Source organism: Lepus europaeus, chromosome 7 (assembly GCF_033115175.1).
Source record: "Lepus europaeus isolate LE1 chromosome 7, mLepTim1.pri, whole genome shotgun sequence".
NCBI lineage: Eukaryota > Metazoa > Chordata > Mammalia > Lagomorpha > Leporidae > Lepus > Lepus europaeus.
Genome location: NC_084833.1, coordinates 131,914,794 through 131,933,410, shown reverse-complemented (window position 1 = coordinate 131,933,410; position 18,617 = coordinate 131,914,794). Strand labels below are relative to the sequence as shown.

At 57.4% G+C, this 18,617-nt stretch overlaps 2 protein-coding genes across 5 annotated transcripts; one reads left to right on the top strand and one right to left on the bottom strand.

Annotated features, from left to right (window-relative positions):
- Nucleotides 1-2,761: 2,761 nt before the first annotated feature.
- On the top strand, nt 2,762-13,443 carry LOC133763580 (steryl-sulfatase-like). Of its 4 annotated transcripts, XM_062197384.1 has the most exons (11): nt 5,599-5,960; nt 6,965-7,124; nt 7,943-8,101; nt 8,621-8,742; nt 8,889-9,011; nt 9,363-9,786; nt 10,138-10,274; nt 10,493-10,630; nt 11,387-11,546; nt 11,754-11,875; nt 12,138-13,443. In XM_062197384.1, exons 3-11 carry the CDS (start codon nt 7,944-7,946, stop codon nt 12,473-12,475), a joined length of 1,722 nt encoding a protein of 573 aa, XP_062053368.1. In that variant the 5' UTR covers nt 5,599-5,960; nt 6,965-7,124; nt 7,943; the 3' UTR covers nt 12,476-13,443. The 4 variants fall into 4 exon arrangements, with proteins under 4 accessions (XP_062053365.1, XP_062053368.1, XP_062053366.1 ...); XM_062197381.1 differs by lacking the exons at nt 5,599-5,960; nt 6,965-7,124 and adding an exon at nt 2,762-3,020; XM_062197382.1 differs by lacking the exon at nt 6,965-7,124.
- An 86-nt stretch (nt 13,444-13,529) lies between these two features.
- On the bottom strand, nt 13,530-18,056 carry LOC133764047 (anosmin-1-like). Its single transcript, XM_062197681.1, has 9 exons — nt 17,913-18,056; nt 16,941-16,988; nt 16,270-16,332; nt 15,962-16,184; nt 15,120-15,304; nt 14,869-14,998; nt 14,387-14,574; nt 14,072-14,204; nt 13,530-13,811 (listed from the first exon to the last, which is right to left on the bottom strand). The coding sequence occupies exons 1-9, from the start codon at nt 18,054-18,056 to the stop codon at nt 13,720-13,722; spliced, it is 1,206 nt and encodes a 401-aa protein (XP_062053665.1). The 3' UTR covers nt 13,530-13,719.
- Nucleotides 18,057-18,617: the final 561 nt, after the last annotated feature.

The following is an 18,617-nucleotide window of genomic DNA, read 5'->3' as shown; positions in this document are numbered from 1 at the left end:
TAGCCTATTAAACCCTGGCGCTGGCCCCAGCCACTCCACTTCTGATCCAGCTCTCTGCTATGGCCTGGGAAAGCAACAGAAGATGACTCAAGTCCTTGGGCCCCTGCACCCACGTGGACCAAGAAGAAGCTCCTGGCTCCTGGCTCCAGCAGTCACAGCCAATTGGAGAGACAATCAGTTGATGGAAGACCTCTCTCTCTCTCTCTCTCTCTGCCTCTCTTCTCTCTGTGTAACTCTGATCTTCAAATAAATATGTGTGTGTACACACACACACACACACACACTGGTAATAGATAGATATAATTGAAAAAGTCAGGCAATTGTGAAAAGCCTATTATTATCACTGTAAGAAAAAATGAATAACTTGGGACGAAAAATAGAAATAAGTTAATATAGACCAAATGACAAAAGCAAGATTATTTCAATTGAATTGAAAAAGAATGCTAAAAAATCCAATATAGTTATAGCAAATATAATACCTTCTATCACAGAAGCAAAATAAGCAGCCCAAGGAACATGTTCTGGTGCAGTGGATTAAGCTACCAATGAGCATGCCCTCATCAAACATTGTGGTGCTGGGTTGGAGTACCATCTGTTCTGCACTACTGATCCAGCTTCCTGCTAATGTACCTTGGAGGCAGGAGATTATGACCTAAATAATTGGTTTCCTGCCATCCCCATCAGTGGCCCAGATGGAGTTCCTGGATCCTGACTTAGGCTTGGCTTGGCCCCAGTTGCTGTGGCAATTAGGTGGGCAAAAAATACACGGAATTTCCCTCCTCTTTCTTTTCTACTTTTCAGTTAAAATAAAACTTTAAAGAAGCTAAAAGGCTTAACTATGTAGAAGTATGCCACTTTCAATAATAAACGGTAAATTTAGATCCCCAGAATCATCAACAAAATCTGCAAAATGTTACATATAAAGGGTTAATGGCCAGGTCTCACCTTAAATTTCTCTGAAAAAATATGTACACACAGTTGTGAGGTGAAGTTACAATGTCACAGGGTTGATAATATCAAAATGAGTGGTAGGTAAAATGTCAAAGGCAGAATCTCAAAATGATAAGGGGATGCAAAAGTTAATAAAATAGATACCACCTGTGATGCCAGCATATGATATGGGCACCAAATGCTCCACACTTGATCCAACTCTGTGCTAATGACCTGGGAAAAGCTGTGGTAGATGGCCTAAGGGCTCGGACCCTTGCCACCCTTGTGGGAGACCCAGAATAAACTCCTAGACCTCAGCCTGGATCAGACTTGGCTGTTGCAGCCATCTAAGAAGTGAACCAGCAGTTGGAAGATCTATCTCTCTCTCTCTCCCTCTGTCCCTCCTCATGGCTCTGATTCTTAAATAAGTAAAACTTTAGAAAAAGGAATGAGGTGTGAAAAACCAATGTCAGACAAGGTGCTAAAAACAGTCCATTATAATTGTATTAAAAGGGGAAAACAATTTAAATCTTCTCCAGGAAACAAATTAAGGATATATGATGGTGCAGGGGGTTAACGCCCTGGCCTAAAGCTCTGGCATCCCCATCAGTGCCAGTTCTAGTCCTGGCTGCTCCTCTTCTGATCCAGCTCTGTGCTACGGCCTGTGAAAGAAGATGGCATAACTCCTTGGGCCCCTGCACCCACGTGGGAGACCCAGAAGTTCCTGGCTCCTGTCTTCAGATCAGCGCAGCTCCAGCCTTTGTGGCCACCTGGGGAGTGATCCAGCAGATGGAAGACCTCTCTCTCTGTCTCTACCTCTCTCCATTTGTAATGTATATATTTGTTATATTCAGTGGCAATCACTGGAAATTCCATCTTAAAGGATTCAAAAGGATATTTCTAAATAATCCTCAGATCTTACACTACCATAAAGATGACAGCCATAAATTCAGTGATCTCTGGGGGCTGGTGCTGAGGCATAGAAGGCTAAGGCTCTTCCTGCAGCACCGGCATCCCATATTGGCGCTGGTTCACATCCTGGCTGCTCCTTTTCTGATCCATCTGTCTTCTTGTGGACTGGAAAACCAGTAGAATATGACCCCAGTGCTCGGGCCCCTGCACCAGTGTGGGAGACCCAGAACAAGCGCTTGACTCCTGGCTTTGGATCTACTCAGCTCTGGCTGTTGTGGCCATTGAAGGAGTGAAACAGAGGAAGGAAGACCTCTCTCCATCACTCTCTGTAACTATACCTCTCAAATAAATAAAATCTCTTGGGAACCCCACTTCCGGCTTCCGGACCCCCTGGGAGGAGTCACACCCCCACTACTGGTTCCCAGACACTCCCCTTCCAGTCAGCCAAGGCTTATCCGTAGAACTTCTAGAACGTTCTGGGTGCACTAGGCATGAGTCCTGCCCAGGGGAGCAGGTCGATCGGCCGTCCCCCCACCCCCCCACCCCCACTCTAATGCTGCAGCCCCGGTTCGCCTACCTCCCCCCGCAGCCCAAGGGCATCCGCGAGGATCTGCGCGGCTCCCCGTGCCAGCTGCCCGCCCCTCACATCCTCAGCTCCCAGCCAAGCGCCCGAGCCTTCACCAGGAGCCCATCCGGGTCCCTAGCAGGTGCACGGGACCCTGAGCCTGCACCAGGAGCTCCATCCGGGTCTCCAGCAGGGGCACGGGGCGGGACCCTAGCCACCCCAGAGCAAGCCCATTTCCCAGTTGCAACCCCCGAGGCCGACGGACCAGACCGTGGGAAAATTCAGGGACCTTGTGAAAATACCGCGGAGCATGGTAAATTTCCGGGTTGGCGCCTTCGGGCTCGGGGCGGGGAGTCCAAGGCCCGCCCGGGGTGGTCTCCGGGGAGCGCGCCTCCCGTGCACGCGCCCGGCGGACCGGAAGCCGCCCGCTGGGGGCCGCGTAGATGCCGCTCGCTGCGCTCTCGGTTCGTTTCGGGGGTCGCCGAGCCGCAGCGAGGGTCCCTGCTCTGAGGAGACCCGTCACCTCCGCACGTGGAGACGCCCGCCCCTCCCGCGCGCCTCCGCCCGGGTCGTCTGCGCACCCAGCAGGGAGTCTGCCGAGGTCGAAGATGAGGTGAGTGACAGGTCGCGGGGTCCCGGGCGCCGCCAAGCTGAGGGGCGCTGGGGCAGTGTGAGACAGAGGCGCCCCGGAGGCCTCGCGCATGCGCATTGGAGGCGGCCGCACCCAAGGGCGGAGACAGGCATAGCGCATGCGCGAAACACCCTTTTCCTCATTGCCCCATTGCTAGGCAACTCCGCCCCGATGCGTTCGGCGTTCCACGGCGCTGGGACTTGGCGCACGCACCGTCCGGCTTTCTCCCCATCGCTAGTAACCCCGCATAGCCGCGTTTGTGCCCCTGTGGACTGGGACTTTGCGCACGCGTGCTTCGGACTTCTCTGTTGCTAGGCAACCCCGCGCAAGCGCGCTCGCGTTCGGGCACTGCTCAGTTACCTCAATGGGCGGCTCAGGCTCGAGTGATTGACAGGAATGGGGCCGGCGCATGCGCACTGCGGCGTCTGCGTCAGCGCCCTGGCGGGTTAGCCAACCCACAATACAAGTGCCTGTTAACAACCCTTAATAGAGGCCCGACGAAATTGTTTTCCCCCTCATGATGTGTTACGCTTGGCTTCAGATCATAACGCCTACACCTTCTGGAGGCCCCACTTCCCCTGGGGGCCGTTCGTGCTGCGAGGGCGGAGTCTCCCCAGTGTGTGCCTCGGGTGCGAATTCCGACTTCTGACGGGGGCGGCAGCCATGTTGGAATCTGGCAATGACAGGAGCAGCAGCTATATTTGTTGCTGGCAATTTCTCGTTCTCACAGAAAAGGTAGCCACATTGGATTCCAATGTCTTTTGACAGGAGTGGCAGCCATGTTGGATTCTGGCAATTTCTTGTTGTGACGGCCCCGAAAGCCATGTTGGATCCTGGCAATTTCTCCTTTTGACAGGAGCAGCAGCCATATTGGCTTCCAGCAATTTCTAGTTATGATGGGCACGGTAGCCATACTGGATTCTGGAATTTTTTTTTTCTGACAGGAAAAGTAGCCATCTTGGATCCTAGCGATTTCGTGCTCTGACAGGAGCGGCAGCCATACTGGAGTCTGGGAATTTCTCGTTTTCACTGGAGTGGCAGCCATGTTGGATGCTGGCAGCTTCAAGTTCTTACAGGAGCGGCAGCCATAATGGATCCGCCCATCAAGGATCTTGCCAACATTGATGGACAGCGGACAGCACACGGACAAGCCGCTGCTTCTAGAATTCCCAGAATTCCCATTCCCCATTTTTCTCTCAGAAATTCGAATTTCTGACGGAAAATTTTCTGACAGAAACACGGGCACGTTTCTGTCTGAAAAGGTGTTTTTATGGCCAAAGAGCATTTTTATGATTAAACAGAGCCTTCGCGAATTAAAAAAAATTTTATGGAGTGACTGACCGGTTTCTGATGAGTGATTGACAGGCTTTCCGGGGTGATGGACAGGTGTCTCCGCCTCTGCAATATTACAAAGTTCCAAACAATAACCAAGGCCCAGGGCTATGTGCTCAGTGATTGCCTCATCCTTTGCCAGAGCATACCGCCCACACTGGTGACGCTGGCCTTGCACAACCCCGGGTGTTGACACAGGGAACAAATTCCTCGCGGCTGTTGTTTGTGCGGCTCAGGTACTATGACCTCCGGACTGAACGTTCCGGACACACACAGCCCAGGGAGGATTACACATGGCCCTGAGCCTGCACCAGGAGCTCCATCCGGGTCTCCGGCAGGGGCACGGGCCATGAGCCTGCACCAGGAGCTCCATCCGGGTCTCCGGCAGGGGCACGGGCCCTGAACCTGCACCAGGAGCTCCGTCCGGGTCTCCAGCAGGGACACACGGCCCTGAGCCTGCACCAGGAGCTCCGTCCGGGCCTCCGGCAGGGACACACGGCCCTGAGCCTGCACCAGGAGCTCCGTCCGGGTTTCCGGCAGGGACACACGGCCCTGAGCCTGCACCAGGAGCTCCGTCCGGGTCTCCAGCAGGGGCACGGGGCCATGAGCCTGCACCAGGAGCTCCATCCGGGTCTCCGGAAGGTGCACGGGGCCATGAGCCTGCACCAGGAGCTCCATCCTGGTCTTCAGCAGGTGCACGGGGCCCCCAGGATCTCCATCCTGGTCTCCAGCAGGTGCACGGGGCCCGAGCCTGCACCAGGAGCTCCATCCGGGTCTCCAGCAAGGGCACGGGGGCCGAGCCTGCACCAGGAGCTCCATCCGGGTCGCCAGTGGGTGCACAGGAACCCCGAGCCTGCACCAGGAGCTCCATCCGGGTCTCCAGCAGGGGCACGGGGCCCCAAGGAGCTCCATCCGGGTCCAAGCAGGGGCACGGGGGCCAAGCCTCACCAGGAGCTCCATCCGGGTCTCCGGCAGGTGCACGGGGCCATGAGCCTGCACCAGGAGCTCCATCCTGGTCTTCAGCAGGTGCACAGGGCCCCCAGGAGCTCTATCCTGGTCTCCAGCAGGTGCACGGGACCGGAGCCTGCACCGGGAGCTCCATCCGGGTATCCAGCAGGTGCACGGGGCTCTGAGCTTGCACCAGGAGCTCCATCCGGGTCTCCAGCAGGTGCACGGGGCCCTGAGCCTGCACCAGCAGCTCCATCCTCGTCTCCAGCAGGTGCACGGGGCCCCTAGGAGCTCATCCGGGTTTCCTGCAGGTGCACGGGCCCCCAGGAGCTCCCTGTCCCTGCCATGACCCTGTACAGGAAGTCCTCTGATGATTGACAGCCTAATTATGTGTGCCATGGGGCCTGGCAGGTACACTTAGCCACCCCCGGGGTGGCTCCGTCACCCTTAGGCTCAGCCGTGAGTTTTTTCTCACTGAGTCACAGCCGGGAGCCATTGGCCACAGACCTATCTCTCTCTGACGTGGTGGTAATGATTGATTGACGTGGGGGTTGACACATGCTAGCTGTCGGCCAAGGCCCCAGGCAGACGGGGTCTGGCTCTGGCAGAGGGAAGTCGTGTCCTGGAGCCTACCAGGGAGCGGTGAGTGGGGGGTCAGGGACATGCGGGAGGGGGCTGTGCCAAGGTCCTGGGGTCACCTTGCTACATGGTACCAAGAAATCACAACAGCGCATCAAACTTGCAACATTGTATTGAATTTGGCCGGTTGTATTGGGTTGCTACAATGTGTCAAGTTTGTGAATTGAAGCTGCCACGGTGGGTCAAATAGCTACAATGTATCAGAATTGCGATCTGTAATTGCTACAATGTATCAGATTCATGAACTGCAATCATTCAGAATTGCTATAATGTATCAAATTGCTACATTGCATCGAGTTTCTGAGTTAAATTTAAATTTGGAATCACTACACTGCATCAAATCGCTATGATGTATCAGATTGGCGAATCAAAACGGAAGTTAAATTCGCTACAATGCATCAAATTTGTGAGTTAGAATTGCTACAATATATCAAATAGCTGGGATGTATTGTGTTTGTGAGCTAAGGTTGGAGTCAAAATCGCTACAGTGTGTCAAATTGCTACAATGTATCAAATTTGATGAATTAGAGGTGGATTAGGAATTTCTACAATGTATCAAATTGCTACAGTGTATCAGGTTTGTGTTTTGAGACCCAAATCTAAATCGCTACAATGTATTAACTTTGAGAATTAGAATTGCTACAATGTATCTGGGCTATCCAGTTGTGGGTGGAGCCATGGTGCTTCCTGCTGCACAAAGCCTCCACCCGCTCTCAACCCTCCCCCTGGTTCTGTAGCTGGGATAACTCAGCATCCAGCACCCTACCCAGAGGACTCCAGAGTCTTCTTCGTAGCCAACTATTGATCCATCTATTCTGGGAGTCGGCCTGATTGAGTGAGTGATGGACACATAGGCCAGTGTGAGTCAGCATTTCTCAGCAGAAGGCGGTTGGGGTTTCTGGAATGTTCTCTATATGTGGTAGCCTTGAGGGATGAATGTGTGTCCCCAGCAATGAATGCGTCTTAGCATCTGGGTCAGAAGCTCATGCTGTTGATATGATTGACAGCTGTCAGTCTGTGCGGATTTGTCTGGAGGCCGGAAGATTCCAGCCAGGGCCGGTGCAGGTTCTAGCACCCAGGAAATGGGCATTCGAATCTGACTGTGTCCGATTGCTATGAGAGAGGGGACCACCGGTGAAGACGTGTCTGGATCGGGTTATTGGTTCGGTATTGGTTATCGTTTGGCTATGGCTGATTGGTCAGTGATTGGTTTTTGGTCCGTGATTGGTTATTGGTTAGTTATGGGTCAGTGATGGGTTGGTGATCAGTGAGTTACTGATCAGCCATTGCTTAGTTATTGGTTATTGGTCAGTTACTAGTTGGTTATTGATCAGCTATTCCTTATTGGTCAATGATTGGTTTTTGGTTAGCTAGCAGTTATCCGTTAATTATTGATTAGTTATCAATCATTATTTAGTTGTTGATTAGCTATCGGTTATTGGTTAGCTCTTAGTTATTGCTGTTGGGTATTGGCTATCGATCAGTTATCAATTATCGATTAGTTGTCGATTATTTATTAGCTATTGGTGGCTGGTGATTATCGGTCACTTATTGATCATTTATTGGTTTCTGACTTTGATTCCTCACTTCCAGAAAAATGAATAAAATTTAAGCCTCAATTTCAGAAATTAATGAAAAATAAACTTAAAACTAACCATTAACCAATAATTAATCACCAATAATCAGCCAATGACCAATAACCGACAACCAATCAATATTCGATAACCAATCAATAATCTATAATTCATGATCAATAAACAATAGTGATCAATATGTAGTCCATAGCTACTCAGTGACCTGCCCATCACTAATGCAAGTGGGAAAGCAAATCAACTCAAAGCCCTGTCTCCTCCTGAGAATCATTGAATGGAGAGCCCGCCACTCAAGGCTCAGAGCCTCGCCCTCTTTTATTGTAATAAAAGTCATGGCGGAGAGCCTTGAAACAGAGGAGCAGGGAGCTTTGACACTGCTGTCTCTCTGTGCAGGATGATGAGAGCCTCATGCCTCCTCCTCCTCCTCTTCCTGGGTCCGAGCCAAGGCCACGCCCACACTGCCACCACAGCCCCACTCCCCAACATCGTCCTGCTCCTGGCCGATGACCTCGGCATTGGTGACCTCGGCTGCTACGGCAACAGGACGCTCAGGTCAGACATCAGGGTCTCTCAGGCAGCCATCTTGTGGCACTGTCATCTGGGTCTCTCAGGCTGCCGTCTTCTAGCCTCCAGGGCTCATCCCGGTCTCTAGGGTGGCCATCTTGTGGCCATCTTGTACCTCCACGGTGGCCATCTTGCAGCCTCAACAGCTCACCCAGGTCTCTCGGGTGGCCATTTTGTAACCTCAAGGGCTCATCCGGGTCTCTCAGGTGGCCATTTTGTACCTCCACAGAGGCCATCTTGTAGCCTCAATGGCTTACCTGGGTCTCTTGGGCAGCCATCTTGTACCTCCAGGGCTCATCTGGGTCTCTCAGACGGCCATCTTGTACCTCCTTGGTGGCCATCTTGTAGTCTCAACAGCTCATCCAGGTCTCTCGAGTGGCCATCTTATAGCCTTGATGGCAGCCATCTTGTAGCACAGTCATCCGGGTCTCTTGGGCAGCCATCTTGTAACTGAACAGTGGCCATCTTGCAGCCTCCACGACTCATCTGGGTCTCTTCTGCCCCCAGAACCCCGAACATTGACCAGCTGGCACGTGATGGCGTGAAACTGACCCAGCACTTGGCTGCTGCCCCACTGTGCACACCAAGTCGTGCAGCCTTTCTGACTGGACGCTACCCGGTGCGCTCGGGTCTGTGGTTCACGGGAGTGGGGCTGGGAAAGGGCGGGGCTTTCCTTAGGGGTGGGGGAAGGGCCGGGGAGGGTTGGGCTTGTCCTCGGAGGTGGGGGAGTGGCAAGGGGACAGGGGTGGGGCTTCATCTCTTCCCCGCCCCCCAGGCATGGCTGCGCGGTCGCGGGTGGGTGTCTTCCTATTCCCGGCTTCATCTGGGGGTCTCCCGGCCACCGAGGTCACGTTCGCCAGGCTAGCCAAGGCCCGCGGCTACACCACAGCGCTTGTTGGTACAGAAGGTTCCGGAATGCCCGGGGCGGGGGCGGGACTTCCAGGGTGGGCAGAACTTTCAAAGTGGGACTTCTGGGGTGGGCGGGAATTCCGTTATAAAAAAGATAGGCATAGCGTGGTCAAGTAGCAGCAACATGCAAGGGAGGACCCCACCCAGGGGAAGGCAGCAGAAGGTAGTCAGGTCACATGACTGGAAGTTGGCCATTGGGGTGGGCGTAGGCTGTCCATCACCTGCCCTCGGCCCTGTCAAATGCAGACAGGGAAGGCAGGAGAAGGCACTTCCAGTCACGTGACAGGAAGTTGGCCCTCGGGGTGGGACCAGGCTATCACCAACGAACTTCTGGTCCCAGGGAAGTGGCACCTGGGCCTGAGCTGCCGGCACCCACATGACTTCTGCCACCACCCGCGGGTCCACGGCTTCGACCAGTTCTTCGGGCTCCCGGCCACCAACCTGCGGGACTGCAAGCCAGGGGCTGGCACAGTGTTTGAGGGTGCCGTGCACTGGATCGTGGTGGTCCCCGTGCAGGCCCTGGGCACTGCTGCCCTGACCCTGGCCGCCCTGCGCTGCCTCGGCCTGGCCCGGCCGCCGCCTGCCGCCTTCCTGGGCCTCCTGCTGCCCGTGGCCATCTTGCTGGGTGGCCACTTCCTGTTCCGGCACTACTTCCGGCCACTCCACTGCTTCCTCATGCGCGACTTCGAGGTGGCCCAGCAGCCTCTGGACTATGAGAACCTCACGCAGAGGCTCACGGAGGAGGCCGCAGGGTTCATACGGCGGTGAGTCCACGGTGGCCATTTTGAGTGGGTCTGCATGCTGTATGCCCACTTCCGGTGGCCGTTTTGGATCAGTTCTGAGCTTCTTTGCCCTCTTCCAGAGGCCATTTTGGGTCAGGTCTGAGCATTTTATGCCCACTTCCAGTGCCCACTTTGGATCGGCTCTAAGTGCTTTTTCATCCACTTCCAGTGGCCATTCCGGATTTGCTGTTATACCCACTTCCGGCAGCCATTTTAGATATACTCTGAACCCTTTTTGCCTATTTCCGGTGTCTATTTTGCATCGCCTTCTGTGAACCAAAAAATTACCTGTTCAAGTGTTTCGCCCATTTTTTCTTGCCCACCTCCCTCCAGGAACTCCCAGAAGCCCTTTCTGCTGCTGCTGTCCTATATCCACGTGCACACAGCCCTGTTCGCCTCCCCAGAGTTCGCCCACAGGAGCTGGCATGGGGCTTATGGCGACGCCGTGGAGGAGTTGGACTGGAGCGTGGGTATGCACGTGTGTCTCTGGCGCCACCTGGTGGCCAAATCCCAGAATGCAACGTGAATTTCTCTGGTGCACTGGTTGGCTGAATTTCATATTGCAACTTGAATTTGTCTCTGGCGCCACAGGGGGCCGAATCTCATATTGCAATGTGAATTCGTCCCTGTCGGCCATCTTGGTCCCCAAGCTGGTTGGCACCAGATAATCTGTTTTCTTCTGGTCCAGGCCAGATCCTGCAGGTCCTGGACGAGCTGGGCCTGGCCAGCCGCACCATCGTCTACTTCTCATCTGACCAGGGCGCCCACGTGGAGGAGGTGACGGCCACGGGCGAGGTCCACGGGGGCAGCAATGGCATCTACAGGGGTGAGCAGGGGTCTCAGGGTCACAGTGTCACAAGAAGAGTCCCCCAAGGCCCAGGGGGAGGCATCAGGTGCACCCTGGAGGGGACCCTGTCACAATAAAAGCCCCCCCCCACTGTCAAGATGGAGACATCTGGGTCATCCTGGAGGGGACCCTGTCATATAAGTGTCTGCCAGAGCAGGCCCTGTTATAATAAAAGTCCCTCAAGATCAAGATGGAGGCATCTGGTTCATCGTGGAGGGGACTGTGTCATAATAAGAGTCTCTCCTAGAGCAGACCCTGTCATAAAATTCCCCCATGGTCCAGATCGAATCTATGATGTCATGAAAAGGACCCTGTTATAATAAGAGTGCCCCGTGGTCGAGGGTAGTCGTGGAGGGGATCATGTCATCTAGTCCCCGCTAGAGCTGATCCTATCACAATAAAATATTGACCCTCCTGGTCAATATTGAACCTAAGATGTTATGGAGTGGGCTGTGTCATAATAAAAGTCCCCAGGGTGGAGCTGCAGGTGTCTGGGTCATCACGGAGGAGTCTGTGTCAAAATAAGAGTCCCTTCTAGAGCATACTGTCAATATAAAAGTACCCTATGGTCCAAATCGCATCTATGAGGTCAGGGAGGGGACTCTGTCATAATAAGAGTCCGTCATGTTCAACATAGAATCACTGAACCTATAGGATGAGACCAGGCCATGTCATGAGACCCTGTGGACAAGGCTGATCCAGCAGCCGCCTCTCCCTCCCATCTGTCCCTTGCAGGCGGCAAAGCCAACAACTGGGAGGGAGGCATCCGGGTGCCGGGGGTCCTGCGCTGGCCTGGGGTCATCCCTGCCGGACACGAGGTGGACGCGGCCACCAGCAACATGGACATCTTCCCCACCGTGGCCGGGCTCACGGGGGCACCGCTGCCCCACGACAGGTAATTGACAGATGCAGGCCCTGCCCCAGGGTGATTGACAGATGGGACATGGGACCCCCAAAGTCAGTCTCACACAAGCTCGCCCCTCAGGGTGATTGACAGATTCAAGACCTGCCTCCAGGGTGGTTTACAGATGGGACCTGGGATTCAAGGGAGACCCCCCCAGGGACCCCCAAAGCCAGTCACACACAAGCCCCACTCCCCCAGGGTGATTGATGGGCGGGACCTGATGCCCCTCCTCCGGGGGCAGAGCCAGCGGTCGGCCCACGAGTTCCTGTTCCACTACTGCAATGCCTACCTGCAGGCTGTGCGCTGGCTGCCACGCAACAGTGAGTGTGCACCCCAGGGCATGCTGGGAAGGGTGGGCGTGGACCCTGGGGCATGCTGGGTAGAGGTAGATGTCAGCCCCGTTATTGATTGACAGGTCATCCCCATAACTGACAGGTCATCCATAGTTGATTGACAGGTCCTCTGTGACTGATAGCCTGGCCTAGCCCTTCCCTGTGACTGACAGCCTTGGCCTCACCCTCCCCCCGACTGACAGCCCAGCCCTGTCCCTCCCCATGACTGACAGCCCGGATCCGCCCCCAGGCTCAGCCGTGTTCAAGGCCTTCTTCTTCACGCCCAAGTTCCACCCAGCCGGCGCCAACGGCTGCTTCCCCACCCACGTGTGCCTGTGCCAGGGTCCCACCCACGTGACGAACCACGACCCACCCCTGCTCTTCAACCTGGCCCGAGACCCTGGTGAGACCGTGCCCCTCACGCCGCACACCGAGCCACGCCACCGGGCAATCCTGGAGGCCATCCTGGAGGCGGCGGCAGAGCACCGGGGCTCTGTGCCCCCCAATGTCCCCAACCAGCTGGCCCCGGGCCACGTGGTCTGGAAGCCATGGCTGCAGCTTTGGGCAGCTGGGGCCTCAGGGCCGTAGCCATGCACCTGCTGGGAAGCTGGGGCTACGCGTGGCTCCCCACGTGGCTGTTGGCCATCTTTATCTTGGACACAGACCTGGGGCCACGTGTGGCTCAGTCGGCTGTCTTTATCCTGGACACAAACCTGTGGCTCCATCCGTGGATCAGTTGGCCATCTTTGACACAGACAGGAACCTGGGCTCAGGGTCCACAATGAATCCCATAAAGTGTTCACTGCAAAGGAAGCAGCAGGTGTTCCTTATAGATGCAGATGAACCGACTGGGATCCTGTCCGTCTGCCTCAGAGTCTGCCCCGGACTGTACCAGGAACCTGTCACCCTCAGAGCCCACCCCTGACTGGACCGGGAAACCACCAATCTGGCCCTGGTTGTGCAGAATGGAGTGGGGATCAGGGGTGGCCACCCAGAGGGTCCCGGGTCTCTTGGAGCAGCTGTCAGTCACAGAGAAGCCATGCTGTCAGTCACTGCACAGCAGAGTCTGTCTCCGGCACAGAGCACTTTCTGCTGTCACCACAAGAGCCTATAGCAACATGACTCAGCAGGTGTAAAACCATGACTCAGCATGTATAGAAAGATGGCTCAGCAGGATATGTCTCAGCATGTATGGAAGCCTGACAGCAGGTATAGATATCATGACTTGGCAGGTATGGAACCATGAGTTGGCACGTATAGAAATATGATTTGGCAGGTATAGAACCATGACTCGGCAAGTATGGAACAGCAGCTTAGAACCAGGAACTCTGGTCCAGGGGCCCCAGGGTGAACTCCAGGGACCTGAGTGTTCCACCCATCCCCGGATTTGATGGTCGGGGCAGCCCGGACCCTCAGGACAACAGGGCCACCGTACAGAGACCCCGACCATGTTTATTGCAGTCAATAAATAACCAGGCGACAGGAAGCCATCTTGCAATTTTCCACATGGCCCAATCGGGAGGGATGAGAATTAAATAAAAAAAGTCACATGGTCACACGGCCGCCTATCCATCAAAGGTTGTGACCCTGGGGTCATGCAGCTGCCTCTCCATCAAAGATCGTGACCCCGGACCCGCGTGTGGGTGCACACGTATGTAGCCGGGTTTGCACATGCATGTTCATGGGTGTGGCAGTCATGCCTGTGTGAATCGGGGACTGCACCAATTGACAGGAGCCCCAACTGCAAAGGCTTCTGGTAAGTCCAAGAGGCGTCTCCATGGCGACCCATTGTTGACATGAGCCCTTCCCAGAAAGGCTTCTGGGAAGTCCGTTCAAAATGCTGATGACCCATGATTGACAGAGTGCTCACTGCAAAGGCTCCTGGGAAGTTCGAGTGATGCTGACTCAGTGTCAATGCCTTGCGCTGGAGCAGAAAAGACATTCATGTCTGACGACAGCTCTAAAAGAAGCAGATGTCACAGGGGAACTTCCAGTGTGCGGAAGTCAGTGGGTGGGACTTCCGGTGTCACTGTGTCACTGAGAGGAGTGGGCGGGACTTACAATGTGCAGAAAACGTCACTCACCATGAGCAGATGTACGTGGACCGGATTTCCAGTGTCCGGAAATGCCACTCACTGTGAGTGGGGGTGGGCGGGACTTCCGGTGTCTGGAAATGTCACTCACCGCTGGCGGCCGTGAAGTGCAGGGCAGCCTTCGGGCTCCGCAGCCGCATCGGCCCCCACTGGCTCACAGCCTGCAGCTGCACGGTGTAGACGCCACCAGGGCGCAGGCGCTGCAGGGTCACTGAGCTCCGGCGCTGCGGGGTCGGGGGGAGGTCCCTCAGAGCCCAAGGACCCATCAGATTACCTGAATCCCTCAGTCGGATCTGTCTGATTACTGGGATTCCTTAGAGATTCCTTAGATTACCTGGGATCCCAGGGATCTCAGATTACTGGAACCCCTGCGAGGGGGCCGCAGCCCCACCCCCGCCCCGCTCACCCCGTCTGCTGTCTTCCTCCGCCGCTGCCCCTCGGCCACGTGGCCCCAGGAGACCCTGTAGTGGTGCACGGGGACGTCGGGGTCCTCGGGGGGCTCCCAGGCCACGGTGGCAGCCACAGTCCCATCAGCGCCGTGCACCGTGGAGTTCCGCACACGCAGGTCGGCAGGGGCCGGTGGGGCCGACGGAGCTGCAACCCAGCGGAGAGGGGCCATGAGGCGCGACGGCGTCACCCAGGGGCCGGCCTGGGCATGGGCATGGGCCATGGAGCCCCGGCCACGGGGACTGGATATGGGGAGCCCCAGCTACGGGAGCCCCCGGTGGACCAGGTTTGGGGTCCATGGCCCCATGGGAGCCACAGCCACGGCACGGGCCATGAACAGGGGCTTCATGGACCAGGTGGGGGAGCCACGGGGGCCGAGGCCACGGAGCCCCCGATCGACCAGGCACGGAGGAGCCTGGAGGGGCGGGGCCCTGCACTGACCTCTGGATGACCGGAAGTGCCTGCCAGGAGTGGTGAAGCCCCGGGTGCCATGCACGTTGACAGCAGCCACTCGGAACTGGTACCAGCGGCCGGGCCGGACATCGGGCAGCCGGACTTGCTGGTCTGTGGTCTGGAACAGGGGACACAGAAAATGGCCCGGATGTGAACCGGAAATTAAATAAAAATGATGGACGGGGACCCAAGATGGCTGCCAGGCCCCGCCCACCAATTTAAATATTTCAACAACTGACCTGGGCCACCGTCTCCCATGCAGTGGCCCCGTGCTCACTGGGCGCCATCCCATAATTCCACCGGCGCTGCACCACGTACACCACGGGCTCCAGGGAGACGTTGAACCTGGACGACCACCGAACCTCCAGGGGCCCTGACCCCAGCTCCCTGAGCCGTAGCTGCCTCCGGGGTTTCAGGGGGACCCCTAGGGTAAAGGAGCCCGGGTCAGGGAGACCCCAGGGGACCCCTGGGAGTCACAGAGACCCCTGGGGACCCCTGAGAACCCTGGGGATCCTCGGAGACCCCCGGGGGCCCCTTAGAACCCCTGGGACCCTTGGAGACCCCCCAGAGACCCCTGGGAGTCAGAGAGACCCCCAGAGACTCCCTCAGACCATTAGAGACCCCTGGGAGACTCCTGAAGATCCCTGGAGCTCACAGAGACCCCTGGGGACCCCTGAGAACCCTGGGACCCTCGGAGACCCCCGGGGGCCCCTTAGAACCCCTGGGGCCCTTGGAGACCCCTAGAGACCCCTGAGAATCAGAGAAACTCCCAGAGAATCCTGGGGACCCTCAGAGACCCCCGGGAGTCACAGAGACTCCTGGAGACCCCTGGAGCTCACAGAGACCCCTAGGGATGCTAAGAGACCCCTGGAAACCCCTGGGACTCACAGAGACCGCTGGAGACCCCTTGGTGTGCACAGAGACCCCTGGAGACCCCCTGGAGCTCACAGAGACCCCTGGAGACCCCCTGGAGCTCACAGAGACCCCTGGAGACTCCCTGGAGCGCATGGAGACCCCTGAGACCTCTGGAGCTCACAGCGACCCCGCCCCGCCCCCACCGTGATTGACAGCCCCCGCTGACCTCTGAAGGCCCCCCGGGGTGCCTGGCAGGTGCGGCCACAGCCATTGGAGCAGCACTTCCGGCCCCCGGGGCACTCAGGGTCGGCCTCACAGCCAACCACGCAGGCCGCTGCGAAACCACTGGCTCGGGCCGGCGCTGGACACGTCCCCTGCTTGGCCACCAGCAGCGAGCGAATGAAGGCGCAGCTGCTCAGGCACTCGTGGCTCCACACCGGGAACAGTGGCTGGGGGGAAGGGAGAAAGACAGGGGGCTTTGAAACCGACAGTCAGCTGCTGGGGGGGGAGGGGGGCAGAAACCGACATCCTCACCTCACAGAAGTTCTGACATGACTTCGTCTCCAGCTCCCCTGGGTGCTTGCAGGGCTCCAGACACTGTCAGGAGAGAAGAAGGAGGTTAATCAGACGGCAACAGGAGTCCATCTGGGGCTCAGCAGGTGCACCAGGAGCACCATCCGGGGCTCGGCAGGTGTACAGGACCCCCAGAGCTCCAACCCGGTCTCCAGCAGGTGCATGGGTCCCCAAGTCTAAATCAGGAGCTCCATCCAGGTCCAAGCAGGTGCACGGGGTCCCGAGTCTACACAAAGAGCTCTATCCGCATCTCCAGCAGGTGCACGAGGGCCCCGAGTTTACACCAGGAGCTCTATCCGGGTCTCAGGCAGGTGCACGAGGGCCCTGAGCCTGCACCAGGATCTCCATCCGGGTCTCCAGCAGCTGCATGTGGCCCAGAGCCTGCACCAGAGGCTCCATCCGGGTCTCCAGCAGGTGCACTGGGCTCTGAGCCTACATCAGGATCTCCATCTGGCTCTCCAGCAGGTGCACGGAGTCCCCGAGTCAATGACAAGAGCCTGGGCTGATCCCTGACATCGTACGTGAGAATGTCCATCAACAACCTGAGCAACTGTGCACCTGCTCCCTGTGGAGTTCCCGTGTCCAACAGGTGTGTTTCATACATGGATTGCATCCACGTCTAGGAATCCTACCGTCGAACACTGCTTGTCATTCTGGCACCAAACCAGGGAACCATTGTTCTGCGGAAGAAAAAAGAAAACAGGCACACATTCACACCCTCATCCCCAGGCACAGCACCCCACAGTGTTTTTTTTTTCCTTTATTTTCTCCCCAACCCAGTTCTCCTTAGGGCCCTGGGGGGTCCCCCAAGATTCTTTAGGACCCTAGGGGGGCCCCCAAGTCTCCTCTAGTCAGAGCCCCCCACGCCCCTGGCCCCCAGGCCCCACAGAATGGCCTGGAACCCCGGAGACTCTGGGGGCCCTGCGTGAGGGGCAGCGTTGCTGCTTCTGCCAGGGGGTCCCAGGGGTCGCTGGGGGTCTCTGTGGAGCCATGGGGGTCTGGAGGAGCCTAGGCAGCCCAGTAATCCCATTTTGGGCAGATTTCCACCTCCTGAACTCCCCTGGCTGGGGACCAGGGCCCCTCTAAGGGGACACCAACGGCCGATGCTAGGGCACTTTTGCAACGACGCCGGTTTACGGGGGTCTTGGGGATCCGTGGGGGTTCCTGACGGCCTCCGGGGTTCCGGCCGCCGGGGGAGCAATCGCGTCCTGGCCCGATTTCCACGTTGGGAGCACCCCCTTGGTGAGGGCCGGGTCTTCTCTAGGGGGACACCGAGGCCTAGGCCCGGGCACTTTTGCAACACCGCTGGTTTACTGAGAACCGTGGGGATCCGAGGGGGTCCATGGGGATCTAGGAGGTCTGTGGGCGTCTGGGGGTGCCGGGGAAACCCCGCGACTGCGTCCGGGCCGATTTCTGCGTCCGGAACCCCCCGGTTGGGGGCCGGGGTTCCTCTGAGGGGACACCGATGGCCGATGCTCGGGCACTTTTGCAACGCTGCTGGTTGAAGGAGACCCGCGGGGGTCCCTGGGGCGCCGGGGGAGCCCCACGATCGCGTCCCGGGCGGATTTCCGCGTCGCGCACCCCCCTGGCGGGGCCCCGCGTACCTGCAGCAGCCACAGACTCAGGCACCGGGCCGCGCAGCGCGAGCCTTGAACGACCCCGACCCGCAGCGACCCCGCGCCCACCGCCCCGGGGCCCGCGCCGGCGGCCAGCACCGCGCTCAGCGCCAGCAGCGCGCCGGAAGCCATGATGGGCGCGGTTGTCCGTCAGCGCGGGGGGGCTGGTCCTCGCCAGGGCGCCGGGGCATTGGCTGCAGGGGCTGTCAATCTAATTCCTGGGCGGGACCAGAGTACAGGCGCCACCACATTGACCAGAGGGACTTGAATGACATAAGGGGGCGGGACCAGAGTACAGGGGCCAAGGCATTGGCTGGAGAGGCTTGAGTGACAGGCAGGGGCGGGCGCAGGGAGTGTGAGTGATAGGCGGCTGTGCCATTGGCTGGAGGGACTTGAGTGACAGGCAGGAGGTGGGTACAGTGCGCAGGCGCCGGGGTATCGGAGGAGGGTCTGTTCGGGTCAGGGGGCGGGCGCAGCGGCTGGGAGTGACAGGTGGCTACGCTATTGCCTGGAGGGGCTAGAGTGACAGTTCTGGAGGCGGGCGCTGGGAGTGTGAATGATAGGCGGCTGTGCCATTGGCTGCAGAGATTTGAGTGACAGGTCCAGGGGCTGCGCCGGCGCCCAGAGGAGGCCGCGCCATTGGGTGCAGGTACTTGCTTGACAGAATTAATTTAAATTCTTCCCAAACTATTC

Bases quoted from the DNA above. Each gene is read 5' to 3' on its own strand.
- LOC133763580 (XM_062197381.1), top strand. From the start codon at position 2,851: ATGCCGCTCGCTGCGCTCTCGGTTCGTTTCGGGGGTCGCCGAGCCGCA. The intron at 3,021-7,942 runs GTGAGTGACAGG...CTCTCTGTGCAG, and splicing joins CTGCCGAGGTCGAAGATGAG to GATGATGAGAGCCTCATGCC. The intron at 9,787-10,137 runs GTGAGTCCACGG...ACCTCCCTCCAG, and splicing joins GCCGCAGGGTTCATACGGCG to GAACTCCCAGAAGCCCTTTC.
- LOC133764047 (XM_062197681.1), bottom strand. From the start codon at position 18,056: ATGGCTTCCGGCGCGCTGCTGGCGCTGAGCGCGGTGCTGGCCGCCGGC. The intron at 16,989-17,912 runs GTACGCGGGGCC...TTTCTTCCGCAG, and splicing joins TGAGTCTGTGGCTGCTGCAG to AACAATGGTTCCCTGGTTTG. The intron at 16,333-16,940 runs GTAGGATTCCTA...CTCTCCTGACAG, and splicing joins ATGACAAGCAGTGTTCGACG to TGTCTGGAGCCCTGCAAGCA.